Source organism: Nilaparvata lugens, chromosome 4, assembly GCF_014356525.2.
Source record: "Nilaparvata lugens isolate BPH chromosome 4, ASM1435652v1, whole genome shotgun sequence".
NCBI classification, from domain to species: Eukaryota; Metazoa; Arthropoda; class Insecta; order Hemiptera; family Delphacidae; genus Nilaparvata; species Nilaparvata lugens.
The window spans coordinates 16,925,897-16,943,651 of NC_052507.1; the positions used below are offsets into that span (position 1 = coordinate 16,925,897).

Sequence of the window (17,755 nt, forward strand, 5' to 3'; positions counted from 1 at the left end):
ACTAATGACAAAAAGAATCAAAAAACCAACTCTTGTAGAACTTTAAAAGATGCATTAATAAAGCAAATACATTCTATTGTTAAAAATTTTCCAATGGATTCTATATTCCATGTAAAGTATCAAATAGATCAAAATTATCATTATTGTTCGATATGGGTCATAAACTATTGATTTTCCACCAACAGTTTTTGTACAAAGCACTGATAAGAGAATAAGAGCTTTTGGGTATTCTCAACAACTGCTAGGTTAACACTGAGGATTAATTCAACATCCATTTTAGTATTTTAGAGCTGCTACCCAACTATTATACATGGAGTTTAGAATTAAAGAATATTTTTAAGTTAATTTCAGTTTTGTAGCTGAGAATGAATTATGAATGATGAAATTACAAACATTTTTTTTTCCTTATACGACGAACAATAGTTGTTTTTGGTACTGGTCAGATACGGACTGGTTATTTGCATCCTATTCCAATTCCGGGAATATTGATGAATGAATGAATAAACTGTAAGCACCCGTCATGCAATAAAATTCGAACATGAATGATTATTATCAATCTGATAGCGTTTTGTTGCCTGGAAAGTGTTGTTGATTATTATTGGACTGGAACAAAGTGACGGCATCGACAACATGATTGGAGTTGACAGCGCTCGGTCAATAAGTTGTTCAATTTCGACTGTATGAATTTCATTTTCTTGTCGTGTCACTTTGACGTGATCTATGAGAGGTGTCGGCCTGGCTTAGGTTATTATTTGGCCGAGGTGCCTGTGATACAGAACGGGTGTTTGTGTAGGCTACACTCAGCCGCTGATCAATAACCAAATTGTTGGCCGCTGGCATGTAGGTACTGACTTTGAACAAGGCAAGTAATAAGCTTCACATGTCAGGTGATTTTCTGATTGCTTCAAGTTCAGTCTCGATTTAACACCATGCGATGAAATTCCGTCGCAGTTACGCGAAGTTGGCTGTCTCTGATATTGAAACTTTGATACGAATTCAACAACTTAGTTGAGAAGCCTTTAATAATATAACCTTACAATAACTAATATTTATTGTTGACATTATGGGTTGAATTATACAGATTGAAAGTTCTAAATTAGCCAGATCGGAATTGACTTAAAACAATTAAAAACGTCTATCAAGTGTGTTCAAATCTATCAACGTGGTTCATATTAATTTTTCTTATGTAATGTACCTGCGATTTGATAAACCTCAATAATCATATTCTTATAGCGTTTTATTGATGGGTACCTCTAAAGCTGGGTTTTCGTAAATGCCATCGTCCACCACGACAGGGTGAGGATCTCAGATTGGGTAGATTTCAATTCGTCTGAATAATCTAAAAGATTATGTTCAATTATGTTTTAATGTGGGAGGTTGAGTTTATACTTTAAGATGGCAATATGTTGATATTATTTGAATGTTTTGATTCTTGAACAATAAACACAAATATAATGAAAAGTAATTTGATCAGCTGTTTCAGCACAATTGAAATTTGGACAATGTAAAGGTCAACAATGCTTGTCATCGTCGACTGCGGAAGTTTACGCACAAACGAAAATTCACCTTAATGGGGTTTTCTGATATAAATATTCCAACAATCAATGAACCTCACGACTCACGACTGTTATATTTCAGCCGAGACTTACAGTTTTCACGTGGCCATTAACTGAGCTTCTATAAACGTTTGCGTTCGTAGATGGTTCGTCCTGAGCGAAAATGACTACGAATAGGTTTTGGTATAGCGATAATGTTTATGAATACGAATACGACTATGAATAGGACAGTAAGTAAAAAGCCATCTCCTTATTTTCGTTCTAGCCTGATAACATTATTTACAAATGAGATTTTGAAAATACAATTGAAATACAAGTGGTGCAATCTAACAGCGTTTTAGCACCGTGTGCTATTTTGCAATTGCAATTTTTTTCAGAATAGTATTTCATCGTTGAAAACTTAGCAATCATTGAAAAATCATGAGGTTTTGATAGAAGTTTCATTGTTCACGGATAAATATAAAAAGCGAGCAGCGCTTTTCACTGCACACTTGAAGTCTGGTTCAATTGAATTTTTCTGATGCATTATTGATATTATTCTTATCCCACCTAAATAAAATTTATACAGGTGTCTTGAAAAACTGTCACTTCACGTGCATCTTTTCCAAGTGTGGTACTTGAGAGAAGTGGATTCGTTGATCGATTTACGAGCAGTGGTGCGAAAATTCCATGCCTATGGTCCCTAGATCCCCTTGTAGACCCCCCCCCCCCTACTTGAACCCTCTTGCCCGAATGAGATATCTGCCACCTTGGGCACTCAGCATGACGGGGGGCTGGGAGGCTAGGGCATCACAATTTACATTTTTTGGGACGTTGGATGGCGGATTCAGTGAGACGTGATTGATGCGTCGCCCTGCCATCAGCTGTGAAGAGTTTTATCTCTATGTAAATTATTAGGCCCAAACGAAAACAGAATTCGATTTCTATAACGTTACGCAGGCAAAGGTGCGTGGAAATCTGTCATAGAGCTTTGTGGCGATGGAATTTAGTTTTGATTGATTTGGTTTTCCAAATTGGTTTCATTAGATTTTCCTTCCAAAGCAACAGAATAAGAATTCAATGATCGGAATAGTTTAGATGATATAAATAAAAATATAAATCTCAGTACCCTTTTAAGTACAGAGATTTATATTTCTATTTATATTGAACGCAACCCTAAAGAAAAAGTATGGTTTAGACTTTAGACGATATATGAACAAGAAATCAATCAAATCAGCTATCAAATCTATTGAGACAAAATTTGATCAATTGAAACGAAAACCAACCTATTGTAAATTTTGTTTTTAAATCATAAACTACGAGTAGTATGATCGTTTTCAAACTGATAAGAAAGTACGAACTCTCATTTACAGGAATTGAATCATTAACTGAAATATATTTGTTGTTTTTTTTTTGTACAGTTGAATGCAGAATGCCTTTCTTCGATAATATAAGGCTAATCAAAAAGACTCTATTGGAAAAGAATATAACCTTCATACAAACATTTTCTGTAAATGGTGATGATCCCTCCTTGTTTTAGCATTCTATTGGTACAGAAAACAAAATTACAATCCTTCAGAGTATTCTGTACATATTTCTCTGTAACCTCGATCAGGTTTCTAGTATACCTTAATATAAATTAAATGTATAATATTTCTGAAAAGATCAATGTATTATCAATTGATCGCACTCTATTCTGAATCAAGCATAATCAACATTCTCATTATATTGGTTAAGAAATTATGATTAAAAGTATGAGTAAAAAGTAGATAGATTATTACAAATATGAACGGATGTGCTCCACATAACTACAAACGTACAATTCATAGAATTCAAACTGTCTATAAAATGTGATCACTATTATGATATTCACATTGAAAAATTTTATTCACTTATTAATGTTGGGAGATGGAAAAATATGAGTACAGAAATGCCCCATCAATTTTAAGAGGAGAGCAAAAACAATTACAAGTCAAAAATCAATCACATCACAATACTTTACAGTAAACGCATCCAGTATTATTGGGAAAACTCTTTAAACTACTTACTTTATTGAATTTACACGGAATTCATCCCACAAATATACCTGATATAATAGATCAGAATTTCAGTATTACTGTAAAATCATTGTATGATGAACTTTCAATATTGTTACTGTCACTGTTCATTATCAGTATTAAACACCATGAAATGAAACTCCTTTGTGATTTTCATCTGCAATTGAATGATTACTTCAAAGCCTATTAGAAACTCCAACCAGTCAAATCCACAATAAATTCAGTCATGAATTAATTATCATCACATTCGAAATCATATAACTGATGAATGATGTGCGAATGTTCGGGCTTCAAACTGCATATATTTAAACGACAACGGATAAGCGGATGCAGAACTATATCTATATCTAAATTATATGATCTAACTACAGCTCTATCTATGTCTAAAACTAGATCGGTTCGCCTATCTGGAATCCAATTAATGTCATGATGCAAAGCAAATTTCCATTATCGCAGATTGCTCCAAACAAGTCAAGCGCATTATTTGATATAAAAGCGATTATTTTGGTAGACCAGGCCTTTTGGTCATTTGAGGCGAATGGAGTCTAATCTCCAATCGATTCGCTGACATGAATCATTCCTGATTTCAATCCATACTATAAACATGTTGGAAGGATTAGGATATACAAAACTCCGAATTTCTGGCAAAGAACGTTTATGATAGTATTATCTGAATCAACTGGATACAATTTTATTATGTGACAAAACCTTCGGTACTGACCCAACTAACTCGAGAATCCGGATAACCCGGATCAATTCTTGTGAAAAAAATAAGACATCAAACCTGTCATTATTACTATACACAATTATTATTGAACTGACTAATGAGCAATTGTAATTGTAAATTATGTCATCTGGAAAAGTAAGGAAATGTGAAACCGTCATTCAACGATGGTTGGATTCAAATGGGGTTTACTGACCCTGAACTTATCTGGCAACGGGCCATAGCTAACTCTCTAGAACAACAAAAGCTTAGGCCGCTGTGTTTTTCACCTATTAACTTTAGTGAAAACCAATTCAATTTTTCATAGTTGAATGCATACAGTCTCTATATGGGGATAAAAACATTGAATTTTCTGAATGGAGATTACTTATTTATAGGATCTTTTACGCATTATGAACAACTCCCAAGTCTGTCCTAACCAAGGACACTTTCGTTGCCTAGCAACCACAACATGAACCAATCAGAATCGTTAAACCAACTATAGTATTTTAATCATCCCGAACGGTTCACCAGATCGAGTCTTACTGAAGATGCTCTTCCAATATTTTACTACTTGTTCACTCCTCAGAATGTGAGGTAAATTTTACCGTTTAACATAGATTCTCGTTCACTCGCAAAGGTTTGGTTCAGGCTCTAATTTACTTGATAAATTATATTGGAAACACAAAAACCCTTTTTCTAGTTTTTCTGATCGAAATTGGTCAACACTCACTAACTATTATTTTTTTCTACACAGTTAGAACATTTCAACATATATCAATTAATTTTTGTGATAGAATTGCATACGTTTTTATTTATATACCAATTCGTCATTACTGCCACATGAACCCATAATAGTGATGAATGTTGGCAATAGGTTAATGAATGAATGAGTGAGTAATATTAAAGTATATGATTAAGTATTGAGTAAAGAAACGTTCAATTTAAAGAGTCGGATTTTTATTTTATTCACAGTCTGTCAGTTCTTTACATTTAAAAATGTAAAGTATGTTTTATCAATAGGACATGCCGTATTTTGTATAAAGAAGTTATTCTAAGGAAATTCGTACAGTGAAAAACTCACTAGAAAACTGATATCCGATTTCCCTGCGCAGATCCTCGTGGATGGCTTCCTTGGAGCTGTTCTCGAAGTTGTAGTAGCGGAAGGTGAACTTGTCCCTGTCGAGGTACTCCACCAGGGAACCCATCATCAGTTTGCACGTGTGCTTGCCGGAAACGTGTTCACAACCGTCTTTCTCATACATTAGCATCACTTTCGTCCACTTGTACCTGAAAAACAACCATCACTTCCATTTTAGCACGCGAAAATGATCGACTATTCTAAAATACAGAACGAGCCGTACAAATACAATGCTATTCTTATAAATACAATACTACGACAAAATCGTAGAATGATTGAGGAAGGCTAAAACAAGCTAACCCTGATCTCATCCCTGAATTTCGATGATGTGGAGCCCAATGAAAACTCAAGTATTGACTTCTGAGTATTGTGAGCTATAACTTTAGGCAATACCCGATATCATTTTTGCTATGGACATTTCAAATAGTTTTATTTTCATTTTATTTTTTCATTTATTTAGTGTTTGAATATATGAATATTCCATTCCAAATAGTGTTTTGTGTTTCTGAAGATACTGCAGTTTAAATCCTGCCAGTGCTCTATTTCCAGACTAGTTAAATCTAATCCAATCCTGTTAGGAGATAATAAGGAACAATTTCAGCATTTTCCCATCTCCGAGTCGGCTTTCCAGCATGATTAATTGCATTGGGCCACCTACATGAACTGAAAACGAACAAGACCGCAAGCCAATCTTCACAACAGCGTGTAATAAATTATCCGGTCTCTTCGGTCTAGTTATTTATTGAATTATACAATCCTCATGTCATTCATAGGATTTCGCCGATTAGGATTTAGTAAATTATTTCGCAGTAAATCTCGTGACTACAAAGTGGTTTATTCGATGTCTTTCGTAGCTTTCAGTTTTTTCCTAGTTTTCATTTTTCCGAGCACTGACTAATACAAATGATAACCCATTCACTTATCTTCTTGCTTCCACAAGGAACTACAGGATGCTAATTATTGGAAATTGGTATAGTACTTTATGTGTCTAAACAATAGCCACCTCTAATACAAGGCCCCGGCCTATGATATTGAAACGTCGCAGCGTAGGCCTAGAATCTAATACATGATTGGTGAAAAAGATCAGCTGGTATTTTTAAAAATATTTTTCACCAATCATGTATTAGATTTTAGGCCTACACTGCGACGTTGCAATATCGTAGGCCGGGGCCTTGTATTAGAGGTGGCTATGTCTAAACTCATTATTTGATGACTATGGGCATGATACATCACAGATGATAGTCTCTTGAATATTTACAGAACAGGATACAAGTTGATAGATTCTTATTCGCTCAAGTTTAATAACCTTACCTCCTTGTTGGAGAAGGTGCCTGAAGAATAAGATGGTGTACAGATTCTCAACTAAGAATGGGAAAAAAACATTTGCCCATTTATTCATTTAAGTTTATTGCAAAATTTCTTTGTACATTAGCTCATTTCGAGCAGCTCTAGTAGCACCTAATCAGTTCATTTTTGCTTATCAATGAATGTAGATTTTATTAAAAGTTAAAGATTATTGACTGACATGAATACCACAGAAAATAAGATGAAGTTGGAGTTTATATGATCTTATTCAAGGGTGCCCACGGGTGGGGGGTTAAGCTGAATTTCTCTTAAAATTATAGGAATGGTGTGCGTTCATTGGCTTGCGAGGGTGGTTTCGAGCACCCCTGTCTTATTGAAATTCTAAAATTGGATATACATTCAAGCTTGAGCCAAATCAACTAACAGATAGTAAAGAGCTGTAGAAGCATGACCAAGTGCAGAGTGTTCGGAATAATCCTGGAACTGCTCATTCATTAATATCTCATCTACTACTTCTACAGACAAGACTATACAAAGAATTAGGCTATGAAAAATAAAGTTTTCGCTACACTGCACAGAAAACTTACAATTTCTGGACATTTTCTAAGTTGGAAGGATACCGTTCTACGAACAGTGTAAATAAAAACAGCTGATCTCAATTTGAGCCCGGAAAAGTGAAGGTCACTTTCGATGCCCGTCCCGAAAGTGGTCACTTTACGATAACTTCCAGTTTCAGTGTATTTTAAATGGGAGAATTAATCATTGTGCTCGACGAGAGATGCCCTGGTCCCTACAGTTGCTCGTCGTGCTCTGCCTACAGATGGCATTGGTAATCAATGAATGAGATACTAGTACAACTTATCACTGAACAATATAATATTAATGGTAGTAGGGCAAGAGGTGTGACTTGAATATGGTTGAAGCTCCAACATATCTTTCTCAATATCTAGAAATCTAGCTTAACTGAATTCATTTAAAATGAAAATAAAACGACTCAATATAATCTACTACGTCATTTAATAATCAATTATTTTCTAGGAAACCATTAAATACAAATTGCAACATTCATTCAAAGTCTTCCTGTAACTTAGAAAGCTACTTTTCCTCATACATCGTTTCTGATTGTGAGAAACTTTTGCAAGAAACTAAACTAACTAATCTAACAAACTCCTCAAAGTTTTGTGTTTGTTGCTGAATTTCCCATTTTATCGTCGTTTGAGTTCAGTTTGTTTCTCAGTTGATTGCTCATTCACTATTTTATTGATCTGGTTGATGAGGAGACCGTATTTATACCCATACAAGAATCTATGTTCTACTTTCGAACGAATTGAAGAAACTGTTGCAGTTCAAGTTGACAATGAAATTTGAGATGAGTTTTCGAGTACAAGTTTCTCGCATTTTCCATTATTACTAATGAAACTACATACTAAGAACACAGAATACATAACAATGAGTGTTCTTTACTCCTTGCTAAGAATATAAAACAGTCTCAGTATTCCTGTTGTGATGTAGACGAGAACTTATATTACAAGCGAAATTTGTGAAGTTCAACAATAAGTTGATGAGTGACTGAACTTCAAAACATCTTCCACTTCATCATTGCTTCAAAACGTAAATATATGAAACTTACAAACTTCAAGTACAGCTGAGTATACAATGTTCTTATTCCAATAAGTTGGCGAGTGTGATCAACAGAATAGAACAGGGAAATTAAGATTATTAAGATCTATTAGGGTGGGCACACACCAGTTAGTCAAGACAAGACTAGACACGATTAGTCACAATACTTCACATAGTTTCTTACAAGTAGTTCTGTGAACAGTAGACCTCGCGCTCAGTAAGTTACATTGACCTGTTGTTATGTTTCTCAAACATTAATAAATAATTTATCAATTTAGAATGTCTAGAGAAAATCCTAAATGAACATAGAGCTTTCTGTCCTATCGTACCGTGAAGTGTCGTCCCGGAATGTGAGTGTGAGCGCTGTTATCAGGTCTGGCTGCAACTGTCTACAACGTTGATGGAAAGATACATTTTCGAGATGTTCGATGTTTTTGGACTATAATAATAGTCCACTAGACAGTTGATTTATGATGAATAATAATTCTAAAGTCTGATTTTTACGGCAATATTGGCGTTCAAAGGAGACTCCTTTTCCTTTTGTATTATCCTTAAAATGCAAAATTTCAAAAACCATATGTATACGTCGACGCGAAATTCAAAAAGGAACATACCTGTCAAATTTCATGAAAATCTATTGCTGCGTTTTGCTGTAAATGCGGAACATAGAAACATAAATGTTTCGTATTTAGTATTATTATATATTGTAGCTTGAGAGTCCTAGCTAATTCATATAATGTAATTTTGCCGCCAGCCCTCAACTGGTTTGTATTGGTTACTTGTGGTTGCGCAGTAACCCTTTCTTTGTAATCTAGCGCATGTTCAGTGGAAGTGTCACCCCGGCTTTCCATTCATATGAAGTGATCGCTATGAGAAGCTTTTAATCCTCTGTCGTAAAAACCGCTCTTGATAGATCCGCTCCACAATATTCTTATCTTATTATTATCAGTATTGTGGAAAACCTCATTTAATTCTTATTTTTCTTATGATATATTATTATACCGGCCGTGAAAATCGTAACTCATACTTCAACTCCTTACCGCAATTATTGTTCCACCTCATTTCCGACTCTTTACCTCAAAATTGTGAAATACCTAAGTGTAAAATCTGACAATGCATTTATTGGAACGGTTCCACTTGTTACTCGTTCCGCTACTACGTAGACATCATGTCGTCATTTTGTCTGTCTGCGCTGACCAGTGACGTCACAGTCGGTTCTAAGACACTGCTTTAGTCAAGTTGGTTTTCTATACTTCTATTCGTACTTTTTCGTCGGATTATTTGCCGTTGCAATTTTAATATTTATACTATTCGATTTTTTGGAATTTAATCTTGTCTTTAGGCATCTTACTTTCTAGATACTTGTTACTTTTTCACCATGCGTTTGCAAACGCTTTACCTACGTTTCAAACACATCTGGCATCTTGCTTCTTTCATCAAGCATTGTAGCGTCTTTTTGTCTTTTGCAATGGTTCTTAGTCAAGAGCGCATTTACGCTTTTGGTCTAAACCTTTTATCCACTTTCATCGGACCTACGAAACGTTTTTAAAGGTGAATTATTCTTCGAATAAATTCGTTTGTTCTATTCTTCAATTGTGATTCAATTATTCATCGATTTCTTCGCATATTTGCTCTGATAAACTTTGCTAAGTTCACGACCTCGTGTGGGCGTTCATTGCTATTTATTTGATCTACAGAACGTTTTTAAAGTGTGAATTATTCTACAAATTAATTCATTTATTCTATTCTTCAATTGTGATTAAATTATTCATCGATTGCTTCGCATATTACTCTGATAAACTTTGTCAAAAATTACAACCTCGTGTGAGCTTCAATTGCCATTCTTCTAACTATTGGCTTCACCTCATGTAACTTAAACTTTAGAATTCATCATCTCTACCGTTTGGTAATCATTCTAAAAATTCCACAACTTGAAAGTTGGATTATTCATTTGGGATTCTACATGCTCCAGCCTGAATTTCCACTGGGGGATTCGCCTGCTGTGGTGGACGTTTCCATTCTTGTCATCGCATGGCCAGATCACATCATCGCTTGCTGATGTCCTGTTCCTGTGGGTATTGCGGAGTCATTGCCTGTCTGCCTGGCTGCATCTCCTCTTCAAAATTTTATTCAGGTTACGTAAATCGTTCTATTCAATTTTCATTTATGTATGTATCATAATTGATTTATTGATGTCTATCTTGACATTCAATTCACTGAGGCCACTTAATTCACGCCTATTAATTCATTGGATTTGACAGCTACCCTTGGCTTTACAAGTGATTTTCTGAGGCCACTGTCGCCTATTAATCGTTCTAATTGATGTCTATCTTGACACTCAATTCATTGAAGGCCCATGTCGCCTATATTCAACCTGGACAATCTTCACATTGTATTTATTAGCTACCCTTAGCTCTTAAGTGATATTTTAAGGCCAGTGACGCCTATTAATTTGTTTTATTAATGTCTATCTTGACATTCAATTCACTGAGGCCACCGACGCCTATTAATTCATTGGATTTGACAGCTACCCTTGGCTTTACAAGTGATTCACTAAGGCCACCGACGCCTATTAATTCATTGTATTTAACAGCTACCCTTGGCTTTACAAGTGATTTTCTGAGGCCACTGACGCCTATATAATTGTATTCAATAGTAGCAACTATTCATTGGATTTGACAGCTACCCTTGGCTTTACAAGTGATTTTCTAAGGCCACTGACGCCTAATTATCGTACGATTGATATCTACTTGACATTTAATTTACTGAAGGCCTATGCCGCATATATTTTTATGTATTCTACTTGTTGAGCACTATTTACAGCTCATTGTCATTTGTTATTATTCCTTTTGTACTATTGAATGTCTATCTTGACATTCAAATTCACTGAGGCCACTGATGCCTATTAATTGCTCAATTGATATCTTCTTGACATTCAAATCACTGAAGGCCTATGCCGCATATATTTTTATGTATTTTACTTGTTGAGCATTATTTACAGCTTATTGTCATTTTTTAATCATTAATATTGAACCTTACAGCAATAACTTTCATTATAGCACTCAATTTATATTCATTTCAGGTATCATTAATATTACCTTTTCGTTTATTGTCAGACTTCAATGATCATTAATGTCATTGACCTAATCTCATTTAAATTTTGTATTTCTCTAACGTGTTATCATGTTGTAATTATCCCAAGATATTTGACTCAATCTACTTACAATTGTTTTTGTATGTGGCCATCTGCCTATTATTATTTTATTGATCCCAAGATATTATTTGACTCAATCTACTTACAATTGTTTTTGTATGTGGCCATCTGCCTATTATTATCTTATTATTATTATTAAATCTTATCTTGTTGATTCATTTAGTCTTTTATTGGCGTACTTACCACAATTCAAGCTATCAGTATTTTTATGCACAGAATTCAAAGATTTATTTGTAGGTATTCATACCAACTATCATTCACAGTCCACTGCCCTGACCTTGGATTCTGTCATAAAAATTGGTCCTCCGGCCCGTTCATTTTTGATCTAGTGTTACCTAGGATAATTGTTAATTTTTATCACCCATTTCTTGGTCCATTGAACCTTAGGGTTCCAGTGACCATGTGCCTAATAGTCTAGCTTGACGCCAATGATTAGGTCCCACTCTAGAGTATATTTTATTCCATTGTACCTTTGTATGTTTATATTGTTTAATATTAAGCATTCACACACTTGTTTCAAATTTTCAGTACTGGCTGCAACTCAAAGCACGCTGCGACGTGTATGCACCAGCTATCAACTATCTTGTACCCTGAGAGACTGAACCACACTGAACTGGTCACAGACGGTTATTGCGCATTGAGAAAACAACACACGGCAAACTACACCACCTTGCGAGCTCGCTACTTGACTCGCCGCACAGCAAGCTTGATACAACTTGCCTCAAACGCACAGGCGTGCCTCTCTGCATACTGGACCAGCGCCCAAAGTTGCTTATTGGCGCAGCAATCGCATTGCTACAGTGCAGCATCGTTTCGTTCACTCAGGTTTTTCTGTTAGTTTTTAAGCATGTCCGATCATTAGGAAGATTCACTTCCTGAGCCTTCTGCTCTTTTCAATGCAAGAGACAATTTACACCAGGAAATAGATTGGTTCATAACCAGCTATAACGATTATGTTGTGGACACTGAAGCCACTTATTATCAATTATTGACTGTCAAAAACGAACTAGGTTCACTTAGAATTAAGTATGATAAAATACAAGAACAGCTATGGAATTCAGAGTTGCAAGCACAAGACACTTCAACTCATTTTGAGATACTTAATAAGTTTATCTCCATTACCTCTAAGGCAAACGCTGCATTAACTGCTTTTGAAAGCAGACAACGCAACAATGAGGCCACTGCTGGTGCTTCCCAGCGGCCAACATCTCAAAACTCACATTTGGCAAATTTTCAGTTGCCTCAGATTCCGCTTCCACGCTTCAATGGGGAGCTTTCAAAATGGCAAGCATTCTCAAGTGCTTTTACCAATATTATTGGTAATCAAGATAATATTAATGACTCATTGAAATTTTTCTATCTTCGTCAATCACTCAGTGGTGAAGCTCTTGCTAGAGTGGAACACATTGAAGCTGACGAAAATGGTTTTCAGCTTGCATGGAACCTCTTAAGGGAGAGGTATGACAATAAGAGATTAATTGCTGCCAGGCACGTCACGGCAATTGAATCTCCGCCTACCATAAAGCGTAACTGTCTGCAATCATTACAGGCATTCATTGACTTTTGCAAGTCCCACATTACCGCGCTCGAAGCGCTTCAACTTGGAGTCCAAATCAAGGACTTATTATACATGCACAAAATGTTGTTGCAGTTGGATACTGCTACTGTTCGAGAATGGGAAAAGAGTGTTGGTATACACGACATTCCCACCATTGATAAATTTTGGAATTTTTTGGAATCACAATGCAAAATCATGGACGCTGTTGCTTCAAGCTCAGCTAACCATCATCAAGGAATGTACAGCAAAGTACATCCAACTCGGTTGGTGCTCATAGCAAGCCGAAGTTCAATCAAAATCAATCGAATGTTCAAGCTAGGATGCAGGTTACTACCTCTTCTATGTCACCTTGTAGTTTTTGTAATTCTGTTGGTCATTTTCCAAATCATTGTAATGAATTATTGAAGTTGCAGGTTACTGATCGTTGGAATGCTGTCCGTGACAAAAGGTTATGTTATAATTGCCTCAAGCCTTTTGCACCCAATCATGTTAGTTCGGACAAATCGTGTACACTTTGTGGCAAGAGTCACCACACTGTTCTTCATAGGTCGTATCCTCAATCACGAGACACTCAGCCTACTTCTAAGGATAAGGTAACTTCAAATGTTATTCATTCTCAATCCTTTGCTCCCTCCAAGGGTAAGAATGCTGTTTTGAATTCCGTCATGGTTCAGAATGCGGAAACAACTAAGCAAGCTGTTTCTCATGCAGAACAGCCTCAGAAGAACTCTCATGTCACAATGAGCTCCACTTCGTCTCTGTGTTTGCAACAGCAATCAACTGTCGCCTTGTTACCTACTGCCGAAGTTTTGGTTCAATCTTCTAGTGGGGAATTTATTAAAGCAACCGCGCTTTTAGATTCTTGCTCTGATTGTAATTTGATGTCAACTAGGTTGGCTGAAAAATTGTCGCTTGTTACTTTGCATTCGGACACTTTGATTCATAGTGTAGGTGAGAATAAGACCAAATCATCTATCTCTCATTTGGTTTGCTTGTCTTCATCTGATCGTTCGTGATCGGTTGAAGAAAATTGTATTGTAGTTGATAGCATATCATCTAATGTTCCTAGTGTGAACATCAATCTCTCCAAAATTTCAATTCCTGTTGAACTCAAATTAGCGGATCCATTGTTTGATCAATCTAAACCTGTAGATTTGTTACTTGGTGCTGGCATATTCGCATCTATACTTCAGCCTGGTAAATTATATCTAGCTCAAAATGCTCCCATTCTTCAGAAAACCAGTCTAGGTTGGGTCATATTTGGTTCTTGTAAAGCTATTCGTCCTATTGCAGCACCTCGTTCGTGCCTCCCCGCTTCACCTGTGGCCGCTCCCCGTAGGGTCATGTCAATTTTTTTAACTTCAAATGATGTCTCTCATCAGTTAGAGAAATCAGCTCAGGTATCAGTTCAGGAAATCAGTTCTCAATCAGTTCAGGTATTAGCTACCACTTCTTCTCATAATGATGTTATCTCAGGTATAATCAATAGTTGCTCCACCTATCACAAAATTGTTCGTACAACAGCATATGTTCTACGGTTCATTCATAATTGTAGAAAACAAAATTCAGTCACTCCGCGCTTTGGTCAATTAGCTATCTCTGAAATTTCAGAAGCTGAAAATTGTATCTTCAAATCTATTCAAGAAGAAGCTTTCTCTGCTGAACTTAAAGCATTGCGTCAAAATCAGGAGCTATTGCCTAATAGTTCTATTAAAGCCTTGTCACCATTCATTCACTCAGATTCTCTGCTCAGAGTTGGTGGACGTTTGCAAAATGCAAATGCTTCCTTTGATTACAAACATCAAATATTGTTGCCTAGCAATCACAAATTCACTCGTGCATTGATTGTTGCTCACCATCGTCGTCTAAGTCATGCTGGGGTGCAGGCCACCATGGCCAGTGTAAGACAACGATTTAGGTTTCCCTCCACCCGTCGCACCATCAAAAGTGTATTGCGGCATTGCATATTGTGTTTTCACCTTTCGGCTCCTCGTTCTGAGCAAATCATGGGTAGTTTACCAGCGGCCCGCGTTCAGGCTAATTTTCCCTTTTACAATTGTGGTTTGGATTACGCCGGTCCTATTTCCATTCATGTAGGCGGCCCCAAATCTCGTACTTTTTCTAAAGCATACTTGTCGCTGTTTGTGTGTATGGTAACTCGTGCCGTTCATATTGAAACTGTCTCGGAACTTACCTCCAAGGCAATTATTGCCGCTCTGATTCGGTTTTCTGCTCGTCGGGGCATTCCGCATTCCATTTTTTCGGACGCCACAATTTTCGTTGGTGCCAACAATGAGCTACGTGAGCTCCACGAATTTTTGTCCTCTGATCGTCTCAAATCAGATATTCATGACACTATGTCTGTACTCAACATCCAATGGCACTTCATTCCCCCTCGGGCTCCGCACTTCGGTGGACTCTGGGAGAATGCAGTAAAAAACTTCAAACGCATATTCCGTGTAGTCACATTCAACAAGGTATTTAACTTTGAAGAAACCTGTACTCTTGCTGCTCAGGTCGAAGCCATCTTGAATTCGCGCCCTCTTGTTCTCTTGTCGGAAGATCCACATGATCTTGCCTACTTGTCTCCAGGTCATTTTTTGATTGGACGTCCACTTACATCATTACCCTTCTTGCCGCCTAACACCAAACACATTGATCATCGTTCACGTTGGTATTAACTTGCTGTTTCTATCCAGGAGCTTTGGGATAGATGGTCTCGTGAATATTTAACCACTCTTCAGAAAAAAGGCAAATGGATAACAGTTGTGAAAATTTGAAGGTCGGTATGGTTGTCATCTTGAAGGATCCTGGTTCCGCGCAGTCCACTTGGGAGCTGGCGCGCATTACTGAAGTTCATCCCGGTAAGGACGACAACGTTCGAGTTGTCACTGTTCTCACTCCCTCCGGCACTTTTAAGAGAGCTATTTCGAGTTTAGCACCTCTTCCCATTGATGAGGATTCTAGTTAATCCCCTTGCTCTTATGGTTCATTTTGTATTTTTTAGGTTTCATTGTTTTTTCCCCTGGTTCTCACATGGGGCCCAGTTTTCAACTTCCAATTGCCTTGCCAGATTTTACATATTTCTTACTTTTTCTTATTGTGCCATACCCCCGTATGACACAAGGGGCCCAGTTTATGTAAAATCTGACAAAGCATTTATTGGAACGGTTCCACTTGTTACTCATTCCGCTACTACGTAGACATCATGTCGTCATTTTGTCTGTCTGCGCTGACCAGTGACGTCACAGTCGGTTCTAAGACACTGCTTTAGTTAAGTTGGTTTTCTATACTTCTATTCGTACTTTTTCGTCGGATTATTTGCCATTGCAATTTTAATATTTATACTATTCGATTTTTTGGAATTTAATCTTGTCTTTAGGCATCTTACTTTCTAGATACTTGTTACTTTTTCACCATGCGTTTGCAAACGCTTTACCTATGTTTCAAACACATCCAGCATCTTGCTTCTTTCATCGAGCATTGTAGCATCTTTTTGTCTTTTGCAATGGTTCTTAGTCAAGAGCGCATTTACGCTTTTGGTCTAAACCTTTTATCCACTTTCATCGGACCTACGAAACGTTTTTAAAGGTGAATTATTCTTCGAATTAATTCGTTTGTTCTATTCTTCAATTGTGATTCAATTATTCATCGATTTCTTCACTCATTTACTCTGATAAACTTTTGATAAACTTTGTCAAAAATTACAACCTCGTGTCGGCGTTCATCGCTATTTATTTAATCTACAGAACGTTTTTAAAGTGTGAATTATTCTACAAATTAATTCATTTATTCTATTCTTCAATTGTGATTCAATTATTCATCGATTGCTTCGCATATTTGCTCTGATAAACTTTGCTAAGTTCACGACCTCGTGTGGGCGTTCATTGCTATTTATTTGATCTACAGAACGTTTTTAAAGTGTGAATTATTCTACAAATTAATTCATTTATTCTATTCTTCAATTGTGATTAAATTATTCATCGATTGCTTCGCATATTACTCTGATAAACTTTGTCAAAAATTACAACCTCGTGTGAGCTTCAATTGCCATTCTTCTAACTATTGGCTTCACCTCGTGTAACTCAAACTTTCAAATTCATCATCTCTACCGTTTGGAAATCATTCTAAAAATTCCACAACTTGAAAGTTGGATTATTCATTTGGGATTCTACATGCTCCAGCCTACATTTCCACTGGGGGATTCGCCTGCTGTGGTGGACGTTTCCATTCTTGTCATCGCATGGCCAGATCACATCATCGCTTGCTGATGTCCTGTTCCTGTGGGTATTGCGGAGTCATTGCCTGTCTGCCTGGCTGCATCTCCTCTTCAAAATTTTATTCAGGTTACGTAAATCGTTCTATTCAATTTTCATTTATGTATGTATCATAATTGATTTATTAATGTCTATCTTGACATTCGATTCTGAGGCCACTGACGCCTACTTATTGTTTTATTATGTCTATCTTGACATTCAAAGGAGACTCCTTTTCCTTTTGTATTATCCTTAAAATGCAAAATTTAAAAAACATATGTATACGTCGACGCGAAATTCAAAAAGGAACATACCTGTCAAATTTCATGAAAATCTATTGCTGCGTTTTGCTGTGAATGCGGAACA

The 17,755-nt window shown here is 36.5% G+C and overlaps 1 protein-coding gene across 1 annotated transcript in view; it reads right to left on the reverse strand.

Moving 5' to 3' along the window:
* LOC111048211 (atrial natriuretic peptide receptor 1) overlaps positions 1–17,755 on the reverse strand; it is a 448,703-nt gene that overhangs the window by 371,817 nt on the left and 59,131 nt on the right. Inside the window, exon 5 of the mRNA XM_039426765.1 lies at positions 5,380–5,585. Within this exon, the coding sequence (XP_039282699.1) occupies positions 5,380–5,585 (206 nt within the window). The remainder of the gene's footprint in view (positions 1–5,379; positions 5,586–17,755) is intronic.